General features: G+C 56.5%; 1 protein-coding gene across 6 annotated transcripts in view; it reads left to right on the forward strand.

The window, feature by feature from the left end:
* Window positions 1–22563, forward strand: part of CLIP2 (CAP-Gly domain containing linker protein 2) — a 75315-nt gene that overhangs the window by 35253 nt on the left and 17499 nt on the right. For all 6 annotated transcript variants that reach the window (XR_006964032.1, XM_047089105.1, XM_047089103.1 and 3 more), the window contains 5 exons: window positions 11943–12067; window positions 13632–13845; window positions 14872–15069; window positions 15876–15979; window positions 17577–17637. Coding sequence is in view for 5 of the 6 variants with exons in the window: in XM_047089105.1 (XP_046945061.1) it covers window positions 11943–12067; window positions 13632–13845; window positions 14872–15069; window positions 15876–15979; window positions 17577–17637 (702 nt within the window). In the remaining variant the exon portion in view is untranslated. The remainder of the gene's footprint in view (window positions 1–11942; window positions 12068–13631; window positions 13846–14871; window positions 15070–15875; window positions 15980–17576; window positions 17638–22563) is intronic.

Genomic DNA, 22563 nt, shown 5'->3' on the forward strand with positions numbered 1-22563 from the left:
GGGATGTCGGTCCAATGGGCTCTGGAGACTGTCGCCGTGTGACCCTGGGCGAGCGCCTTAACCTCTCTGGACCTCAGTCTTCCCATTTGTAAAATGGGTTGGGATGCACGAATATGTGTAATGCCTCTAGACGGTGCCAGAAACTTAGGAGGTGCCCCATACATGTTAGCTCTTGTTGGTTTTATCCACGGATCCCACCCGATGGTATTTCCCAATGGTGTTATCCGTTGACCAGCATGGATGCCCCAGGCCTATACTATTTCCTATGCCCCAGGAAAAGGCCCAGGACCGCAGGGTCGGGTGGTTCAGACACCTAATAGGCTGTAACGCAACGATCACTATTGGTGTCGGGGACAGAGTTGGGTCACTCTTTGGAGCCAAAAGGACCATCAGCCAAGTCTTCCTGCCGGGGGCCCCTCTTCTCTGCCGGTCCCTGTCATTGGGGACACATTGGAAGGGGCAGTGGCCCCCAAGTCCTTTAGAGTCTGGATTCATCATCTGGATTCATTCATCAAGTCCAAATGAAGCAGTGTTTCCCTGGCACCTGCTGTGGGCCGGGGCTGGGCTGGGGGGGGGCGGTGCCAAGGTCATGGCAGGACAGGGTCATGTTCCTGCTGTACCAAGCCCAGGGTTAGGGTGGCCGAGGTGACCCCAGAGCTGACCCTGCCCCCCCCCTCAAGAACCACAGTGTTGGGAAGGAGAGAGTAACCCACGAGGCAGTCTCTGAAGGGCATCTGGTGGGCTTGGGTGTGAGAAGCCAGTGGGGGTAGAGTCAGCTGGTGGGGGAGACTGTGTTCATCAGTCTTCTGCAGGACTATGGGGACCATATACCTGGAGCTCCAAGGCTGAATGGGGAAGGGTTTGGGGGGCTCCAGGGTCCCCTCGTGGGGACTGCAGGAAAGTATTGTTGCCTGGGATTCTCCCTCCCTACCCCGAGGACCTCACACAACGCCAAGGCTTCCCCTGGAGGCTTCTGGGTAGGGTATTTGGGGCAGGGGCAGGGGAAATAGAGGAAATGTTTATACCCATTGCCTTGTTGAATCCTCAAGCCCACACCGTGATGTAATTTTATCCCCACTTTGTGGATGGAGAAACTGAGACTCAGAGAAGTTTAAGAACTTACGTAGTAACTTACAAAGACTCAAACCAGCCCCCGCAGCCTGCCTTCCTGAGTCTGTCTACCCTGGTGATCTCTCTGGGGTCTGCCCATCCCAGGGGCCGGTTTCCCAACCTGCTTCCCTGTGGACAGAACTACCCACTTCGGTGATCTGGTGGAGGGCGTGGCCAGACTTGGTCCCTGCCCTCCAGCTCACTGTCTATCAGGGGAGAGAGACAGACGTCAGTGTTTCCTGATAGATCCGGGTGAGTGCCCATCACAGAGGCTTGACCTGGTGGGGGGCATCCCCGAGGCTGGTGTTTGGGCTGAGCCGAGGGAACAGACTAGAGAAACAAAAGAGTAGCAGGGCTGAGCTGTTGTTAGCAATGGTGCTGGGCAGCATTGTGCCTATGAGGCTGGTGTAGGCTTGACCCTGAAGGAGTGGAGGGGGTTTGCTCTATTTGCAGAGGGACCATGGCATGGGCAGATCCACCTTTAAGCGCATCCCGCTTGCTGCTTGACGAGGAAAGGATGGGAGGGGGCAAGAGTGGAGCAGGGGAGAGGCAGAGGGCTGCGGTGGCAGCTCCGGGGACAGGGGGCTAGACTCTCGGGGCACTTGTGACTTCCTAGTCAGGGTCCTTGTGGTGGGGCTGTTGCTCTGCTGTTGCTGCCACAGCTCCCCGGGAAGCCGTCCCCACCTGGCTGATGGGACCCGGGCAAGCTGGCATACAGTCTCACTGAGCGGTCTTGGGGGTGCCCGGGGGCCAAGGGCACCTGCTGGCTGTTGACCACTATAGGGAGATCAGGTACAGGTTGGTGCCCTTGCTGCTACTTCCCGCCTTTGTGATGCTGGGCAAGTCACTTAACTGAGCCTCGCCCTCTTCCATTTCATTCATTCATTCATTCATTCATTCATTCATTCATTCATCGTCTGTCCATTCAGCAAAATGGGCGTAGAAGCACCCTTGGGCTGCTTTCGTTGAGAACATTAAGAAAGCTGGTGGACGTGAAGTGTTCACAGTTACACGGGGCCTGGTGAGTCCCGTGAGTGCCGTGGGTGTGGTCTGAGACCTCTTTGGGGTGGGAAGTGGAGGCTCAGGGGGTTATGGGCCAGCACTGGTTGGTTCTCAGGTTGCAGGAGCGGGGAGGTTGATCCCCAGTTTGATCCTGTCTGGAACTCCCTTTGCTTCCCTTTTAGGGAGTGGGCAGGGGGGCATACAAGCCTGCACAGGGTGGGCACTGCTCTAGAAGTCTCTGCCAGGCCCTAGCCCATCAGCAGGGCTGGTGGCAACCAAAGCAGATGGGCCTTGCTGACTTCCTACCGCGGTCTTGGGGGCGTCCCTCACGCTGGGGGCTGTGCCCAACACTTTCTGTACCTACTCTTTTTGGGTCCGGCCCACTGCCTTAGAAGCTGGGAGTTACCCTCCCATTTCATAGATGAGGAAACTGAGCTCAGCCCTGGAAACAGCCGGTCTGGAGTCACGCAGCCAGGAGGTGATAGCCATTCACTCATTCATTCATTCATTTATTGATGTTTATTTATTTATTTATTTATTTATTTATTTTTTTAATTTTTTTTTTCAATGTTTTTATTTATTTTTGGGACAGAGAGAGACAGAGCATGAACGGGAGAGGAGCAGAGAGAGAGGGAGACACGGAATCGGAAACAGGCTCCAGGCTCTGAGCCATCAGCCCAGAGCCTGACGCGGGGCTCGAACTCACGGACCGCGAGATCGTGACCTGGCTGAAGTCGGACGCTTAACCGACTGCGCCACCCAGGCGCCCCTGATGTTTATTTATTTTTGAGAGAGAAAGAGAGAGGGAGGGAGAGCGTGTGAATGCGCACGCGGGGGAGGGGCAGAGAAAGAGGGAGACACCGAATCCGAAGCAGGCTCCAGGCTCTGAGCCGTCAGCACAGCTGAACTCCCCAACAGCGAGATCACAACCTGAGCCGAATTCGGACGCTCATCCGGCTGAGCCACCCATGCCTCTATTTATACTTACCAACTGAGACTGCGCTAGAAACAGGATATCCGTGGAGTCTGGGTGGGGGGGAGGAATTTACACCCGGGGTTTGCTTCTAGCGAAAGGATGGAGCCCCACGTGTCCCCCGTCCCACCGGAGTGTGCAGCTTCTCCAGGGTCGGTCCTGCAGCCTGGTCCACTGCTCACGGCCAGGACCCAGCTGGCTCAGCCGACCCCAGGACTCGCTTCTCCCTGTGCCTGCTGTGGACACCTGCTACGTCACCTTCCTGTCCCTACTCCACCCTTTAAAAAATTACATGCTGGATGTGGGTGACTGTGGAGGCTGGAACTTACTTGAGGACAGGAGACAATATCAAAAAAATATAACTGCTTTTGCGGATTTTCTAAATCATGTGATCCTATAAATGCATTATCAGGGCCCTTCCCAGGGCCTTGGAGGAGGCCGGTGCAGAAGCTGTATTAGCTTCACCAGCTGTTAAACCTGCTTCTGAACTGGGTCAAAGGCATGAGCAGTATTATTTATGGTCTTTAAGTCACGTTGCTCTTCAGAGGTACCTATGGATCCTGGTGTCACTGGGGCCTCAACGCTACCCCCTGAGGTGCAGGTAGCAGCTAAAGAATCACGGGCAGTTTATTTACGCTCTCTGTGCCTCAGTCCCTTCACCTGTAAGATGGGAGAATAGTTCACCTGCCGGGTGTGCAGGGCGTTTAGAAGCCGTGCTCTAAGTCAGCTCTGCGTGTTAGTTCTTACCAGCCTTAAAGTCCTTGGAGGGTGGGTGTTCCCCTCGGCCACGGGGGGTCCCAGGTGCAGTGAGGGGCTCGGAGCTCAGAGAGCCTCCCTGAAGTCACAGCAGCTCATGACGGCCTGGTGTCCTTGGCCCTCCTTGGTCAACCACTTGCTCGGGCCCACGGGCTGGTTGCCCTGCCTTTGTCCTTTTCCGCCCCTCCCCTGCCCCAGCACACACACGGATAACCTTTCTGATCCATGCCTGGAATTCCTCCAACGATGAGCCACGCTTTTCTGATCGCTTCTTCTACTCCCCACCACCCTCAGCCCTCCGTCTGGGGCCCCCGCCGCCAGCTCCTGCCCGCCCCTGCACAGGGGCCTCTTTTTTCCTTTCTGGGTCCCCCTTTCCAGTCTCCCCACGCGCTTGCCCCGGCTGCGCCCACCTTAAAAACAAACTGAGGGGCGCCCGGGTGGCTCATTTGGTTGAGCGTCTGACTTCGGCTCAGGTCATGATCTCGCGGTCCATGGGTTAGCCCCACGTCGGGTTCTGTGCTGACGGTTCGGAGCCTGGAGCCTGCTTCGGATTCTGTGTCTGCCTCGCTCTCTGTCCCTCCCCTGCTCGTGCTCTGTCTCTCTCTGTCAAAAATAAATAAACATTAAAAAAAAAAAACCCAAAAACTGAGCCCCTGCCCCATGTCTATTCCAGCCGTGCCCACTTCTCTGACCTCCCTTCAGCTAAACCCTTGAAAGCCCCCTCTGTGCACGCGGTCTCCACCCCTGCTGTCCAGCACCCTCTGCTCCGGGGAAACTGAGGCTGCCACAGATCTGCACAGTACAAGTTAGAGCGACCGGTTCCCTGTCCTGGCTTTATGTCCCCTCCCGACAGAACTGGCCACCGTCCGTCTCCCTGCCTCCTTCTGGAAGCACTTTTTTCCTCCCTCCCTCCACCCCAGCTTTCCTCCTACCTCCTTGGCCAGCAGGGAGGTGTTCCTTGCCTCGGGTCAGGTCCAAAGTCCAGCCGTGGCTCGTCTCCCCCTGTGCAGTCTCCCTGCTGGAACCATCTGGGCCTGTGACTTAGAACAGTCGGGACACATGGGGCGTCCCACTGCCCAGGGGTGGCTGGTGTCTTAGATCAAGTGCTTACGCAGCATCCCTGCTTAGCGTGTGTTACTTTCCCGGGGCTGCTCTAACAGCTGCCACCAACTAGTCCTTTACAGGAAGGGGGTTTTCTCTCCGTTCTGGGGGTTAGCAATCTCAAGTCAAAGGTGCTGGCAGGGCCGTTCACTCTTTGAAGGATCAAGAGAAGAACCCATTCCGTGCCTTTCTCTTCGGTTCTGGAGGCTGCTGGCATCCCGTGGCATTCCTTGGCCGGCAGCCATCTCACCCAGCCCCTCCCTGCGCCTTCACACAGTCTCTTCTCTCCGTGTGTCCGTGTCTCTCCTCTTCTTATAAGAACAGCAGTCACATCCCATTAGGGCCCATGCTAATGACTTCCCCTCACTTAATCCCATCTGAAGGACCTCAGCTTTAAATAATATAAACATAATATAATTAATAATAATAAGATCACATTCAGGGCGCCCGGGTGGCTCAGTCAGTTAAGCATCCGACTCTGGATTTTGGCTCAGGTCATGATCTCGTGGTTTGTGAGTTCCAGCTCCACACTGGCAGTGTGGAGCCTGCTGGGAATTCTCTCTCTTTCCCTGTCTCTCTCTCTGCCCTTCCCCCACTCACGCTTGCTAGAGAGCAAAATGCTCTCTCAAAATAAGTAACTAAAATAAATAAACTTTAAAATAAATAAGTAAGGTGGGGTGCTTGGGTGGCTCGGTGAGTTGAGTGTCTGACTTCAGCTCAGGTCATGGTCTTGAGGTCTATGAGTTCGAGTCTCACATCGGGCTCTGTGCTGACAGCTCGGAGCCTGGAGCCTACGTCCGATTCTGTGTCTCCCTCTCTCTGCGCCTCCCCTCCATGCTCGCTCTCTCTCTCTCTCTCTCTCTCTCTCAAAAATAAACATTAAAACAAAATTTTTAAAAATTTTGAAAATAAATAAATAAGGTCACATTCACAGGTATGGGGAGGGGCGGGGGAGTCAGGACTTGAATGTATCTCTTTTAGGGGACACGGGTCAGCCTGTCACACATGCCCCAGACAGAACTCATCTGTTTATCCCCCACCCCGTCCCTGACCTGCTCTTCCCGTCCTCCCCGTCCTTGTGAACACTCACCTGCCTCTCCAGTGACCAGGCCAGGAACTTGGGACTCAGCCTTGTGCCCTGTTTTTCTCTCCTCCCCAACCATGCGACTCATCTGGAAGTCCCCGGTGCTGTCTCGAAAACACACCGGAATCTGTCCCCATCCTGTCGCCTCCCCTGGGAGGCTCCTCTCTCTCGGATGGAGGGCCCGCCTCCTCCTTGGTCTCCCTGCCCCCACCCAGGTCCCTGCACCCCACAGGCTCCCATCTCACCTGAGATAAGGCCCACCTGCCTTCCCATGGCCCCCAGACCCTTGTCAACTGCCCGCCCACCCTCGGGCCACCCGGCGTCCCTCCCTCCCTGGCCGAGCCCGGCCGCAACTGCCTTCTGTCCTCTCCTCCAGTGTCCCGGGCTGGTCCCTGCACAGGGGACACTGTCCTCCAGAGCTTCCCACAGCTCGATGCACCCCGTCTGCGAGGCCTCTGCCCCATGGGCTCTCCTCGGAGATTGAGGCCTCTGATGTCACCCTGCCCAGCCCCTCCAACCGCCTGGATTAACAGCAGGAGTTCACTTCCTCCTCCTCCACTGCCGGTTTTCTGCCACGGCCGAGAGCGCCTTGACCACGGGCCTTGTCCGTTTTGTCCACAACGGCTGGGCCCCTAGTGCCCACCGCAGAGCCTGGTGCCAGGAAGATGCTGAATGAACCACTCAGGGCCCCGGGGGGTGGTCCCGAGCGAGCAGGGCACCGCTGGCCCGTGTTGGGGCTGCACAGGCTAGTTGAACCCCAGGTTCTTCTCGCTGGCGGTTGGTCAAATCAGCAGCTGTGGACACCGTCAGGAGGGCCACCGAGGGGCCGCCGGCCTCTGTCCCCTCATCTCCCGAGAGCAACTCTTCTTCCCGGCCAGCCCTTCTTCCCATCAGTACCACCCCCTCCCCCCAACACAGCATCCCGGCAGGTGTTGGTCCGGCCTTGGCCGTGAGCCCCTCGCCGTGCCCTCAGCAGCCCTGTGACGTGGGCCCGGCGTGCCCCCCCCTCACCCGCCCCTCCTCCTGATGGCAGAGCTGAGCTGGACGGCCCGGGGGCCCTGTTCTCTCGCCGTGTGGGCGCTACCCTGATCTGCGGCAGAGGCGTGCATTTGAAGTGAGTCACCAGTTTTGACTTCCTCAGAGGAAAGTCCCCGAGAAACAGATGAGCCTGGCCTGCCCACCACCATTGCTCTGGGAGACCTGGGATGCAGTTGGTGTTTGGCCCAAATAACCTGTGGGTGGCACAAAGGGGAGGCTGGGGCCTGGCACGTGGTGAGGGTGGGTGCCAGGGAGTGTTCTCTTTTATTTATTCATTTTTTTTTTTTAAGTTTACGCATTTGGAGAGAGAGAGCAGGTGAGAGACAGAATATCCCAAGCAGGCTCCCCAGTGTCAAGCCCGATGCGGGGCTCGAACCCACAAACAGATCATGACCTGAGCCAAAATCGAGAGTCGGACGCTTAACCGGCTGAGCCACCCAGGCGCCCCTAAAGAGGGAGAATCTTGAACAGGCTCAGTGCGGAGCTCGATCCCCTGACCCTGGGATCATGCCCTGAGCCAAAATCAACAGTCGGACGCTCAACCGACTAAGCCACCTAATCACATTTTCTATAGACCTAAAATTGCCCCCAAGAAGTCTATTAACTTTTTTAAAGTAAAGAAGGATTATAACAAAAAAAGAGAAGAGGCTGATGTCCTCCGTCTGGAGGGCGAGGCCTGCCACACCCGGGCTGGGGTCTCGGTGAGCAGACTCTCGGGGGTCGTCGGGGAGACCGGTGTCCCGAGGTTGTGCTGACCAAGGTGGGGCGGTCAGTGCCACACCCATCCCCTCTGGAAACTTTTCCATTGCCTCTGCCTTGCTCCCAGCTCGGGAAGGGTACCCACCTGGCTCCGTTGTGCTGTAGGAGGAGGAAGGGACAAGGAGAGGATTTGGGTCCGGAGGCAGCTGAGGACCAAGGGTGAGGCAGTACCCTCCCGGGCCGGGGAGGGGTGGGTAGTGCACTTGTAGCCACAGACCCCCGCCTGAGGGGAGCCTGGTAGCTGTGCCCCGCGAGGACCGCAGAAGCAAGAGAGAGAGGTCCAGCAGGCTTTTCCGCTCCCTGACTACTCTGAACCTCAGTCTCTTCATCTAGGAGTGGAGTAATGCTGCGCACCGCATAGCGCTGTGACGTTTAGAAATCGTGTCCTCGATGTGCCCGGCAGGCAGTCGGTGTGGGAGAGACGTTGGGAGTGGAGTGAGTTTTGATTAGCGAGCTGGTCCCTTTCAGGCACACGTGAGGCACACTTGGGGGTGTCAGAGGAGGTAACATTTAGGTTCCAGCAAACGCGGTGGATAAGCACGTGTGTCTGCCTCCACTCTTCCCTGAACCTGCCTGAGAACGACAGGGAAGGGAGGTTTTTTTTTTTTCTTTTAATGTTTATTTAACGTGTGTATGTATTTCATGTTTTATTTGTTTATTTTTTAATGTTTGTTTTGAGAGAGAGAGAGAGAGCGCGTGTGCATGCACACACAAGCGGGGGAGGGGCAGAGGGAGAAGGAGACACAGAATCCGAAGCAGGCTCCGGGCTCTGAGCTGTCAGCACAGAGCCCGAGGGAGGTGGGGCTCGAACTCACGGACCGCAAGATCACAACCTGAGCTGAAGTTGGACGCTTAACCGACTGAGCCATCCAAGTGTCCCAAGCTATGCACATTAAAAAAAATTTTTTTTTGATGTGTGTTTACTTTTGAGAAGAGACAGGGAGCAAAGGGAGGGGCAGAGAGAGAGAGAGAATGAGAATCCCAAGCAGGCCCCACACTCTCAGTGCAGAGCCGGACATGGGGCTCGATCCTGCAAACCAAGAGATCATGACTTGAGCTAAACTCAGGAGTCAGACGCTCAACCGACAGAACCGCCCATACACCCCAATTCAAAGAAATTTCTATCCTGATGGCTGACCCCCTTTCCCCGCTGGCGTCTTCTAGAACCCTCCTCAGGGTGAGAACAAGAAGCTTTTCTGGGGAAAGTGGCCAGTCCTCTAACAAATTAGAGAAGGTCCTACAGGCATTAGATCTGAACAGAACACCATTATGTACGTGAGTATGAATGTTCAATGAACAAAAATGCTCTGGGAAAGTGAAAAAATATGACACGTATACGAAACTCCACAGAAGCATTAGAAGATCGACTTGAGGAGGCGCCTGGCTGGCTCAGTCAGTAGAGCATGCAGCTCTTGATTTTGGGGTCATGAGTTCAAGCCCCACTTTGGGCATAGAGATGACTTTTTAAAAAAAAAGATAAATTAGGGGCACCTGAGTGTCTCAGTCGGTTAAGCATCTGACTTCGGCTCAGGTCTTGATCTCACGGTTTGTGGGTTCAAGCCCCACATCGGGGTCTGTGCTGACATCTCGGAGCCTGGAGCCTGCTTCAGATTCTGTGTCTCCTCTCTCTGCTCCGTCCCCACTCACACTCTGTCTCTGTCTCTCTCTCTCTCTCATAAATAAATAAACATTAAAAAAATTTTTTTAAGAGATAAGTTTGAGGAAATCTCCCAGGAAGTAGAACCAAAAGTCAGATGGAAACAGGAGAGAAAATAATACCCTCAGAGAACCTTCCAGGTGATCCAGCTTCCAAATGTAGTGGTTCCAGAAAGGAAACAGGAAGAGGAGGGTAGAAGTCAAAGAAGGAATGCGAGAAAATTCCCCGGGATTGACAGGGGTTTCTTGGTTGAGAGGGCCCACGGGAGCCCAGGCAAGGGACGAGGCCCACACCCAACGCACCTCACCATGTGCCTGCACAGCCCTGAGACAGCAAGCTCTGCCCGTTTCTGGAGTGGGCAGACAGGCTCGCCCAAAGGATCGGGACTCGGGTCGGCTTGGAACTTGTCAACAGCCACCCTGGAAACAGAGAGAGGGAGCTTCGAAAGCCTGGAGGAAGAGACCCAGCCCGACTCCTTCAGCCGTGAGGGAAGCAAGAGAATTGGAGGCAGGCGTTCACACAACGACCTGTATGTGGATGTGCACAGCACCTTGATTCACGGTGGTTTACTGGAACCACTGGAAACGACCCACGTGTCTTAAGAGCCGACGAACGGACGGACAAAATGGGACGGAACCCGTATGCTGGAATTCATAAAAAGGAAGGAAGTGCTTCCACAGATAGACGTGGGTGGACCTTGAAAACATGATGCCAAATGAAGGAAAACTAGACACAGAAGGTCACATGCTGATAATTCCACTTCTGGGAAATGGCCAGAATAAGGCAATCTGTAGAAAAGAGTGGTTGCCAGGAGCTGGGGGTGGGGGTCTGCTTCTGGGCGCAGGGTTTCTTGGGGGGGGGGGGGTGATGAAAATGTCGTGGGACCAGAAACATGATGGTTGCGAATGTACTAAAAAGCCCCAGGGCTCTACACTTTATAGTGGTCAAAGGGGTGAATTTTATGGTATGGGAATTTTACCTCAATTAAGCGAAAGGGAGGCTAGAGTAAAAATTATTGTCGATTATGCAAAGGCTCCAATAGGTTATTTCTTCATGTGCTTTTTTTTTTTTTTAATGTTTATTTATTTTTGAGACAGACAGAGACAGAGCATGAACGGGGGAGGAGCAGAGAGAGAGAGAGGGAGACACAGAATCGGAAACAGGCTCCAGGCTCTGAGCTGTCAGCCCAGAGCCCAACGCGGGGCTCGAACTCACAAACCGTGAGATCATGATCTGAGCCGAAGTCAGATGCTTAACCGACTGAGCCGCCCAGGCACCCCATCCCCAAAACTTAACTTCTAATAGCATACTGTTGACCGGAAGCCTTACCAATAACATGAGCAGTCAATTAACACGTATTTTGTATGTTACACGCATTACGTATCGTATTCTCACACTCAAATAAGGTAGAGGAAAAATGTTATTAAGAAAGTCATAAGGAAAATACATTTTTACAGTACTGTACTGTTTTTATATAAAAAAAAGAAAATCCTCATGTCAGTGGACCCACACAGTTCAAACCCATAATGTATATAACTTTAATTGTTAAAAATTTAAACTTTTTGAGAGTAATGTTTTTAAAATATTTATTTATTTTGGGGTGGGGAAGGAGACAGAGAATCCCAAGCAGTCTCCTCACTGTCAGTGCACAGCCCCATGCGGGCCTCGAAATCGTGAACTGTGAGATCATGACCTGAGCGGAAATCGGGAGCCAGATGCTTAACTGACTGAGCCCCCCAGGTGTCCCTAGAGTAATATTCATACTTACTGGCCTGTTCTGTGAGTTTGTTTTAAAAAAAAATTTTTTTTTTAATGTTTCTTTATCTTTTGAGAGAGACAGAGACGGAATGCAAGTGGGTTAGGGGCAGAGAGAGAGGGAGACACAGAATCGGAAGCAGGTTCCAGGCTCCGAGGTGTCAGCCCAGAGCCCGACGCGGGGCTCGAACCCACAAGCTGCGAGATCGTGACCTGAGCCGAAGTCGGACGCCCAACTGACTGAGCCACACAGCAGCCAACCGTCATGTAACCATTTTTTAAGGATAACGTTTATCAAGACGTTATGTATTGATAATGGTATTGCCAGACAGCGCACATTCAGTGCTTAATCCTCAGGAAGGGGGGAAAATAAATAAATAAATAAATAAATAAATAAATAAATAAATAACTTTTTAGAGGCGAAGATGCTGAAGCTCAGAGAGGTTAGGCAACTTGCCCGAGCTCACACAGCGTGTAAGTGGCAGCATTTCAGTGCACATCTGTCTGTCTCCAGAGCCCTTGCACGGGACGGCCCTGGGAAGCTCTGGTTTTACCCGTATCCCTCGCTGCTGTCCTCGGGCCTCTCCTCCTCCTCACCCCCTCTTCCTTCTCCCCTGCACACTGGAAGGGAGAGGGGAGATGAGCCTGGCCATCCCTGCCTGTGCCCGCTGCGTCCTCTGGACCTGAGTGTCTCTGTGCGCCAACAGGTCGGCGGGACGAAGACGGGTGTGGTGCGGTACGTGGGGGAGACAGACTTTGCCAAGGGCGAGTGGTGCGGTGTGGAGCTGGACGAGCCCCTCGGGAAGAACGATGGGGCGGTGGCGGGCACCAGGTATGGCGGGCTTCCCCCGGGGAGTCTGGGAGGGGGCTGCTCTTCCGGGGGTGGGTGGGTGCAAGGGCTGGGGCATCGGAGGAGGTCAGCATTGAGGGTAGCTGGGTAGCTGTGCCACTCACCACGGTATAGATGCTGCCAGCTTCCTTCTGCCTGAGGCAGGCGCTGGGAAAAGCACCCCCATTTTACAGGTGAGAGAACAGAGGCCAGAGAGGTCATTGCTCAAGGTCGCACAGAGTCACGGGCAAGTGCTAAGTGGGTCATTGGTTCTGTGTTCCCTCTTCCATGCCACACGTGGGGTAGGAGCCCTGGAAAAGAGGAGGCGGTTCCTGCCTTCCGGGAGTTCCCCTGGGTGATACAGGGAATAATCCGATACTGGCCCGTGTCCAGCAGCTATGAGTGGGGTCACCACTGGGCTCCAGGTCCCTTGCTGTCCCTGATTAGAGCTGACTGCCTGTTCTGCTGGGTCAAGAGGGTCTAAGGCTGGGGCTGGGGGTGTGATGTTCTGGGTGAGCAGTGTGTGGCAGGGGCGTGGGGCTAAGGCCCAGTGGCCCAAGAGCCTGTGTTGGCTGTCCCGAGGCTAGATTGTGTGGCCCAGGGGAGGCTGTGGCAGCTCTGAAAAGGAGTGGCCAGGGTGGTGCAGGCCAAACTGCCAGGGGAGGAACCACACTTGAACCAGGTCTTGAAGGAAAGTAGGGTTTTGTTTTTGGAACGGGCTTGAGGAAGATCTGCTCTATCGGGGCGGGGGTGGGGGGGGGGAGGACGGTCCCAGCAAAGACCTGCATACAGGAAGAGGCGGGATGGGGTGGCAGTTTCGAGGAGAGTCAGAAACTGGACAGCACCAGCTCCCTGGTCCCATGTGGAATCTGTGCCCAGGAAGGTTCTGGGAGAAGACAATCCAGAGTTTCCGGGACAACACTTGGCCTTCCTGTTCTCAAGATGGATGTTTCCACTCACTCTTGCTCTCAGAATTCAGGGCCAGGTTGGAAGCCTCAGCCGCCACTTCCAAGGCATCTCCTTCAGGCTTTTGTTGCTCTGTGCTGGGAGTATTGTGCACAGAGGGCCAGTGGCGTTCCTTGGGGCTGGGGTAGCCCAGGGGCAGTCATGAGAGTGGGGCTGTAGATGTGGCTGGGGGGGGGGCACTGAATGGTATGAGGGAGCCAAACCCAGAAGACTGGGGGGTCCTGTCCTGGCTTTGCCACTTAACCAGCTGGGTGACTTCAGGCAAGTTACTTAACCTCTCTGAGCCTAAATCTCCCCATCTGTGAAATGTGGATACCAGTAGAGTGGTTGGGGGATTGAAAATAGCACTCATGTAAAGGGACTGGCACAGAGTGGGTGCTCAATAATTCCCCTCCCCTCCAAAATATGCCCACTGGCTACTTATGGCTGTAGAGAATCTCAGAGCGTACTCACTGTTATTCCATTTCTGGGAGTCCCATCCATTGGTCGTGGGGTGAGGGTGCTGGGACCCCCAAGGCCAAACCTCTCTGCTCAGGTAGGCTAGGGGTGGCTCCAGGCTGTGGGACCATGATGGCAGCGTGTGTCTGTCCTGCCTCCCCAGGTACTTCCAATGCCCGCCCAAGTTTGGCCTCTTCGCCCCCATCCACAAGGTAATACGCATCGGCTTCCCGTCCACCAGCCCTGCCAAGGCCAAGAAGACCAAGCGCATGGCCATGGGTGTCTCGGCACTGACCCACAGCCCCAGCAGTTCTTCCATCAGCTCTGTCAGTTCGGTGGCCTCCTCCGTGGGGGGCCGGCCCAGCCGCAGTGGACTGGTGAGGGTGGAGCTGGGGAGGGTTAACCTGGTGTGTGTGGGGGGGGGGGGGGGCGTTGGGACAGAAGGAGCCAGGTGAGCCAGTGACCCCTGACTTGCTCCTGCTCTGGTTCCAAGTATTCCTCTGTGAGTTTGGTTTTTTGCTTTTTGTTTTTTGTTTTATGTTTATTTATTTATTTTTGAGAGAGAGAGAGCAGGAACACAAGTGGGGGAGGGGAAGAGAGATTGAAACAGAAAATCCTAAGCTGGCTCCAAGCTGTCAACACAGAGCCCGATGCAGGGCTCGACCTCACAAACCGTGAGATCATGACCTGAGCCAAAATCAAGAGTTAGACACTTAACCGACCGAGCCACCCAGGCGCCCCATCCCTCTATGGGGTTTTTGAACAAAGATGAAAGCTTAGGGGTGTCTGACTGTCTCAGTAGTGTATGTAACCCTTGATCTTAGGGTCATGAGTTCAAGCCCTACATTGGGCGTAGAAAAAGAAAAAAAAAGATGAACGTCCATATCTTTTAATAGAGAAGATTGATCCATTTACGTTTATTGTTATTTTTGTGTTACTGATTTATCAGTAGCCTAACCCCTTTCCTGGGAGTTAAGGAGGGTCATACAGATACAGGACAAGTGATATGGGTAGAGGGTAGGTAATACAGGTGCAGAGCAGGGAGTCGAAAGGTTGCCACAGTCACCCTGGGTGAGGGGAGAAGGTGAGGCTGCCCTACTGGACAGAGGGTCTTCTGTGCAAGCCCAGTCTAGGTTGGGGGTCTAGGATGTCTCCAGAGCATGCAGTCCAGGTGAGGGAGGCCACCGTGAGGCAGAGCCCGGGAGCCGTGACCATCAGAGGCCGTGACTCTCCTGAGATTTGGGGAGCGTTCCTTGGATCTCAAACATCACGATTCCCCCCTGCGTAGATTGTCTAGGGCACTGGCAGGGAGGAGCAGGACCCTGGGAGTTGAGGGGCTCCAGCTGTCGTCTGGATGGTACTCCAGATCCCTGAGTCCTGCCTGCACCCACGCCTTCCTGCAGCTCACGGAGACCTCTTCGCGTTATGCCCGCAAGATATCGGGCACAACTGCCTTGCAAGAGGCGCTGAAGGAGAAGCAGCAGCACATCGAGCAGCTGCTGGCTGAGCGAGACCTGGAGCGGGCTGAGGTGGCCAAGGCCACGAGCCACATCTGTGAAGTGGAGAAGGAGATCGCCCTGCTCAAGGCCCAGCATGAGCAGGTAGCTGGGCTGGCGGGGCGGTGGGGGCACCCAGAGGGCGCCAGCAGCCTCCCCGGGCCAGTTCTGTGAGTCACCCTCATGCAGAGAGAACCAGGGGTGTGCAGAGGATACGAAGACCCCTCCTCCTCCTGATGGATCCGGAACCTGGGTGTATCGTGCTCTTTCTGACTTGCTATAGCGGGAGCGTTTTCTTCCCCGTTTGAACGGCTGTGTTGCCATCCATCACGGGCCGTGTCCTTACCGACGCAGCCTGTCCCCTGTAGTTGTTCAGGTTATTTCCAATTACTCACTTTGTCTGAATATACTCGTCTACACGTTTTTTGTCTACAACCGTCCACGTTCCAGATTGTGCCCTCAAGTAGCTCCTTGTGCTGGATTTCAGGGAGGCGAGCCCTCGCCCGTAACCTTGAGTCTCCTGCTGTCCAGTGTTTCCTCTTCCCTGATGTAGATGTTTGTCTCCTGCGTGAGAGATCCTTCCTGGGTCCCCGTCCCCGTTCGGAGCCTGGCTCACCCCACCCTCAAGTGCTGGAATCATTAAGGCCAGGCTGTCACAGAGGCCTTTAGCAGACAGCGGAGTCTTAGACCCTTAGGGGTTGAGGGACATGGAGGGGATTGGGGACCGGTGGGCCAGAGGCTGACCTCTGCCATGCCCGGCACTCAGCCGGGCCCTCCTCCCTCGCAGCTTGGCCCACGGTCTGTGCCTGGCCAGCTGGCAGGGGCGTGGTGGTGGCGGGAGTGGCCTCTGCCACCTGGAGCCTGGTTCCGGGAGGAGGCTGAGCCCGTCCCGGCCCTTGCTCGGGGCCCAGTATGTTGCAGAAGCAGAGGAGAAGCTGCAACGGGCCCGGCTGCTCGTGGAGAGTGTGCGGAAGGAGAAGGCAGACCTGTCCAACCAGCTGGAGGAGGAGAGAAGGTGTGTGCCACCCCTGCCCTGGTCCCGGGGGGCACTTCTCTGGACCTTGTTAGCGATGGCCAGGCGGAGCCCGGGCTCAGGACCTCCGCCACACCCTGGCTGCGTCACCCCGACCAGTGGCGTGAGCCCCGCGGGCCTGTCCCTCATCTGCAAAGTGGGGTGATGATCCCCATCTCTGCAGGCTGGAGGGAAGCGCCCCGCCTGGGAGTCACCACGTCCGTCCGCTGCTCTCCATCCAGACTGGGGGGGGTGGTTTGCTGAACTAGGGGTTCTCCCGTGCCCCAGACCGGTTCACATCGCGGAGCACCCCTCTGGGCTGTGTGCTGTGTGTTCGGCTCCCAGCTCGTCTGCGTCTGGAGACTGAGGCTCAGAGAAGCACCATGTTTTGAGGTGTCAGCCCCCTGCTGAGCGCTTTCCCTGGTCCCAGGTCTCTCTCAATCCTACCACGAGCCCAGGAGGCAGGTATTGCCCCCGTGTCACAGATGAAAACACTGAGGCTCAGAGCAGGCGAGGGACTCGCCTGAGGCCACCGGCCTGCTGGTGATGATGCGGTTCTTTCCCTCCTGCCTCGGTGACGAGCCGGGACTGTGGTTCCCTCGGTGTAGGGCCTCTGGCCTGACTTGATCCTGGGTCACCCGATGGGACAGAGCTGACGGGGGACAGGGCTTCTCTCGGCCCGAGGCTTCTGTCTCCTGGCTGATACTCAGATTTCTGTGGCTCCCTCCGCTCCCCCACGCCTCAGGCAGCCCCCACCCTCAGCCCCCGCCTCGGGTCTGGGTTTGGGCTTTCGGCCGAGGCCTGTGAGCCACAGGCTGTTGTTACGGTCTGACTTGGAGAGAGAAGAGTTTATTTATATCTGCCTGAGACTGTTCTCGGGGCCCACACATCTGGTTCCCATGGCGACACGCTGATGCTGACAAATAAAAACTTGAAGATGCCCCGGGGGTTGTGTTCAGGGCCCTATACCTGCTGGGTGACCTTGGGCAGGTCTCTTGCCCTTTCTGGGCCCCATCTCCTCACCCGTATGCCGGGAGCTGTCAGGAGGCCCCGGGAAGAGCAGCTTTGTGAGCTGTTGCCGTGTCTGTGTCTCCCCTGTGCTGTCTTGGCGTGTGGGTGGGTGAATGTGTCTCCCGGAGGGTCCCTGCCAATGCCCGCAGCGGGGCAGTGGGGGCCCTCATCACGGAGCAGCCCTGGCCGATTTTGAGGGGAGGGGATGAGAATGAGGTTGGCAGGGGAAGAACCCCCCCCTTCCCTCTGTCCCCGCAGACTGGTCTGTTCGGTAGGCAGTGAGGTTCCCAGCACCACTGTGCTTCCATTTACAGCCTGTTCTGCCGCCTGGTCCCACCACCACCCTAGGGAGGAAGGACGTTGGCTTCCACACCCCCATTTTAGAGAGGCCGGCGGCCTCTGAGTAGAGCACACAGTGGGAATTTGGGAGGCCCGGAGCTTTCCAGGAGGTTCTGCCCCAATCAGCCATGACCCTGGGACAGTGCCTTCTGCGGGGTCTGAGCACCTGGTGGCCTCGCCCATCTCTGCCATCACTGGGCGAAGCCCACCGCTCTGGGCGACGCGCGCTCAGCCCCGTCTCCCCCTGCAGGAAGGTGGAGGATCTGCAGTTCCGAGTGGAGGAGGAATCCATCACCAAGGGAGACCTGGAGGTAATGGCCAGAGGACCGCCCCTCCCCGCCTCTCTCCGCAACCCCGGCCCAGCCCTCGCAGGGCAGATGGTCCTGAGGTCCAGGCAGCAACTCTGGCCCCTTGGGAGGGGGCTGGGGGCATGTGGGGAGAGAAACCCAGGAGGGTCCCCTGGGAGAATGGGGAGGGGGCAGGTCACAAGAGACTTGGGTGTCAGAGGCGGGGTGGCTCAGCTCCAGGAGCCCCAGAGGGGCCGTGGTTCCTTTTGTTTTGCACCTGGGCGGGATGAACTGAGTATCCCCAGGATGAGGCCTGAGGACATAGTGGCTGGACTCTCCTGTCCCTTCTTTGTTGGACAATAGTCCTAAAAGGTATCCCTTGGGTTCTTGGATTCCAGGTGAAACTTTGGCTGGGGGTAGCTTGCTGTTGAGTCACAGAACTTGTAGATGGCCAGACAGCCTCAGAAAGCCAAAGGTTGTCACCCAGGCACGGGGCAAGGCAGCAGCCCCTGGGACCAGGACCCAGGACTCCTGGTTCCTGAGCTCAGCCCATAAGGATGACCAGTGATGGCACCTCAGTTACAACTGCTGGACGGGTGGTCTGGGCAAAGGTGAACCTTCCACCCTCCATTCCACACCCTCCTGAGCTGAGGGACGGGGGATGCTCCCATCAGTCAGTAAACGTCCCCCGCCGCCCCCAGCTCTCCTCACCACGCTGTGCGGAGACCTCGGGGCTCACGAGGCCACGGTTGGGCAGGCAGGAATGGCTCGCTGCTGTGGTCCTCCCTGCTCCCTGGGAGGCGACAAGGGACGAGGACTCCTGGAGCTGTCGGATGGGGCAGGGGACAGTGATTCAGTCCTCCCCACGCTGGCCGGGCCCTAACTGACCTTGGACAGCCTCTTCCCTTCCTGGGCCTCAGTTTGCTCATTGGGAGGGACATGTGTGATCTGTATAGGGTCACTGCCAGCTGCCCCTCTGGGAGCAGATTTTGTTGCCTGAGCCTTTTTAAAGGATGGATGTTGGGGTGCAGCCCCGATGTAGGAGCCCCAGCCTGGCGTTAGGACGATCTGTTGTACGTCTCCCTCTTAGCCAAGGGGACCGGTCACGTGGTTGCGTCTGGCTGGCTTTCCTGCTGGGCGGCTGCCCTCTTGCAGGAGTTGGGGTGGGCTTCTGGCAAAAGCGCCCGTGGTTGCAAGGGACAGAGACCCCTGCTCACTTCGAAGGCTACAGGGAAGTGTCACCAGCAGTTCAAGGACGCAAAGCAAGAAATAGCCTCAGGAGCCAAGCCAACCCCTTTCCTTCTCTGCTCAGGGACTTCCCTCTTCTCTTGCTTGACTCGTGCTCAGGCTGCACGTCTGTGTGTGTGTCTCTCTCTCACTGTGTGACTCCTGGCCACCCCCCCTTCAGCCGATCCTACAGCTCCAAGTGGGGGACACAGGGAGGGACAGTAATAGACGGCAACAGTCAGTCAAAGGGGCACTGGAGTCGCCTTACTGCTGCTTTTGTTATGATCTTATTCGTGACAACCATAACACAAATGGTCCCAACGTTCCACTCATCCCCACCCATCTTAAGAGTCAAAAATAAAACCCAGAACATTCCTGCGAACTCCTGGTCTCCCTCCAGCTGTCACCCCCTCTCTCTGCTTGTCCCCCTCCTGGCCTCACTCCCCAGTTCCAGCCTCTTAGCCTCCTTCCTGATCTAAATGTTGGCCTGTCCAAGGGCCCGTTCGCCCCTCGGTCTGCGCTGCCCCTGAGACCTTCCAGTCCGTGTCAGTCTGTGTCCTCTGTGAGCCCGTGATGCCTCCGGTCTCCCCCCGAGCTCCACACCGGCGTGCCTACTGGCCATCTCCGCCAGGAGCAGGGGGCGACTGCCACCTGCAGCATTTTCCTGGGGCGGCTGTAACAAATGACCGCAACTCGGTGGCTGAAAACAACGCAGACTTACTCTCTCACTGTTCTGGAAGCCAGCAGTCTGAAATCAAGGGATTGGCAGGCTTGGCTTCCCTCGGAGGCTCTGAGGGAGAATCCGTTCCGTGCCTCGCTCCCAGCTCTGGTAGGGTCACTGGCAGCCCTTGACGTTCCTCGGCTTGTGACCGCGTCACTGTCTCTGTCGCCGCATGGCCCTCGTCCCTGCGTGTTCCCGTGTCTCTGGCTTGGCCCTTCTTATAAGGACACCAGTCCCTGGGTTTGGGGCCACCTTAGATCCAGGATGACTTCTTCTTCACTAACTACATGCGGGAAGACCTTCCAAACAGAGTCCCATTCTGAGGTTCCGGGTGAATGTGAGATGTGGGGGGACGACGTTCAACCCAGTAGAGCATCCCAAACGTGCCGTGTGTTCCTGCCCCCCATGCCCTCCGATACCCAACTCAGCAGTTGGGCCCACGGCTGATTCGTCTTGAATCTTCTCTTTCCCTCATCTCTCCGTCAAAAAGTCCTCTTGACCTTGACCTTGCTTCGGAAATTATCTTCTTCCCCGCGGCCACCTACTTGGGCCAGGCCACAGCACCTTGCCTCGGACAACTGCACCAACCCCGACTTGGCACTTACGTCTCCTCCCGTGTTCTTCTACTGCCCATTCTCCACGCTGAAGCCAGACACCCTAGCTTGTTAAATTTTTTTTTTAATGTTCACTTATTTGTTTTGAGAGCATGAGCGGGGAGGGGCAGAGAGAGAGAGAGAGGGAGAGAGAGAGAGAACCCCAAGCAGGCTCCGCGCTGTCGGCACAGAGCCCGATGTGGGGCTCGAACTCACGGACCGTGAGATCATGACCTGAGCCGAAATCAAGAGTCTGACGCTCAACCAACTGAGCCGCCCAGGTGCCGCTACAGCCTTTCGATTTTTAACGGTGGGAAAGTTTGAACCTACATAAGTAGGTTCATTCGCCCGTCAGCGGGCTTCAGTGATTATCAACTCACGGCCAGTCTTACCCTAGCTACCCCCACCCCCAGCCCTCTCTCGTGTTATTTTTAAAGCAGACCACAGACATCTGTCCGAATCTCTTGAAAAGGTAGACCAGACCCTGCCCCTTCCCTGCTCACCCTTCCGGATCCACGGCCCCAGATAAGCCGAGGCTCTTTCAGGGTGGCCCAGAGAAGACGCTTGGACCCAGGCCTTGTGCACCTGTGCTCCAGGCACCGAGCTGCTCTGACGCCCCCAGCTCTGCCTCTGAGCTTCTCCGTGTGCTGGTTCCTGCTTCTCCTTCAGGCCTCGCCTCTAATTGTATCTCGGAGAGGCCACCTCTGCCTCTCTGCTCTTCCCTCCGTCCCCTGTGCCCCCTGCCCGGTGCCTTGTCCCCGGGTCCGACCACAACCCGGAGCCTCGTCAGTAGTGCTGCATTGTTTGCGTCTTTCCCCGCAATGGGCGCCCTGCGGGGGCCGGGACCCTTTCTGTCTCGCTCACCCTTATGTCCCCACTGCCAGAACAGGTCAGGAGTGCGGGCAAGTGCTTCTCCCAGGGTGGCAACCCCAGGCCACGGGCTGCGGACGTGTCTTACGGTTTTCTGGAACAGATCTTTGCCACCTTGCAGCAGGGAAATGTGCGTACCGCTCCCTGCTGCCTCCTGAGTGGGGACGTCGGATAGCCGCCTTAGACGTGACCTTCTTGGGGTTTGGTGGTGGTGGTTTAATCATCCAGGGGTTTCGTGTTATGATTTTGCTAGTTACTTTTCACTTGCATGGGAAGCGCACGGTAACACTAAGGGCCGGGCTTAGGAACTCAGAATCCTCTTTGTTGATTCGTGCTGTGTGAGACCTCAGAGAAGGTCACGAGCGGTGATGTGTGCCTTTGACCTTCGGGAGCCCCCAGGGCAGGTGGGGAATCTGTTTCCCCCACTAAAGAGCATTTCCAGCCCTCAGTTACCCGAGGGGTACCCCAAGGCGGTGGCTCTGTGCCTCGCAAAGGTGCGGACACAGGGTCTGCGAGGAGAAGACAAGCTACAAGTACAGGGCGTAGGTAAGGCTTGGCTGAGCTCCCGGATTTGAGTTGCGGCAGGAAGTGGGGGTCCCCGACTTCAGGACCCTCCTTTGATGGCCCGTGTTGCTGCTAGAAATCTGTGTCTCCCCTCCATGGAGTGAGGCCGGCTCAGGGGAAAAGACACCAGTCCTGACATCTGGGGCGTCTGAGTTCTGGGCCTGCCAGCGTTGTGTGATTCTGCACCCGAGGCTCTGACTCCGGAGTCGCCGCTCCCTCCTGTGACACGGGGAGACAGCTGAGACGCCCCTTATGCGGGGGTTGGGTTCTAAAGTTAGCGCACCAGACAAAAGTCGCAGCCACCCCTGCACCGCCTCACGCAGCTTGACCGTAGCTTTACGACCATCGACTCCAGGGGACCCGCGAGTGACAAGCAGGAACGTGGTGGCCTCGCTCCTCCCACCCTGCCCGGTGTCCCCAGAGCAGATGGAAGACCAGGTCCTTCACCCCACCTAAAATCTAGCCTCTAAGGCTATTTTCCGCCCTCCGGGGTCCGGTGGTTGCGTTTATCTTAAACAAGCATCTGAAGCAGTTACACTGGACCCCCCTGTGCCTCCATGGAGACCCCAACCCGCAGACCAGGAGTCTAGAAGTTGGGAAAGTGGTTGATGGGGCTGGGTGGGGGGGTGTGGGGAGTCCTGTTGGGAGCACCAAGTAAAGCTGCCTTGAAATGTGGAGCCACCAGGCATGCGCCACCTAGCGTGGGTCCCGGGCAGAGTGGCGGTGCCCAGCCTCTGTGGGAGAGGAGGGTGGGCGCGAGGCCCCGGAGACACCATGGTCAGCCTGTAATTTTCTGGAAGAGACGGAGCATGGCTGCTCGTTAGCGCTGTGGCCTGCCTCCCTCTTTGAGAGAGAGAGAGTAGAGTACTTTTTCACTTGTTCCTTTAGGAAAACTGGCAGACATAAGATCACAGGCCAGAGGACGTTAACATCTCTCTAGCTCTGTATGAATGGCAAGCGTGTTTCTCAGATGGG

Source organism: Lynx rufus, unplaced genomic scaffold (genome assembly GCF_022079265.1).
Source record: "Lynx rufus isolate CCGP_SWC_20201006 ecotype Redwood Valley unplaced genomic scaffold, mLynRuf1.p SCAF_27, whole genome shotgun sequence".
Lineage (NCBI taxonomy): Eukaryota > Metazoa > Chordata > Mammalia > Carnivora > Felidae > Lynx > Lynx rufus.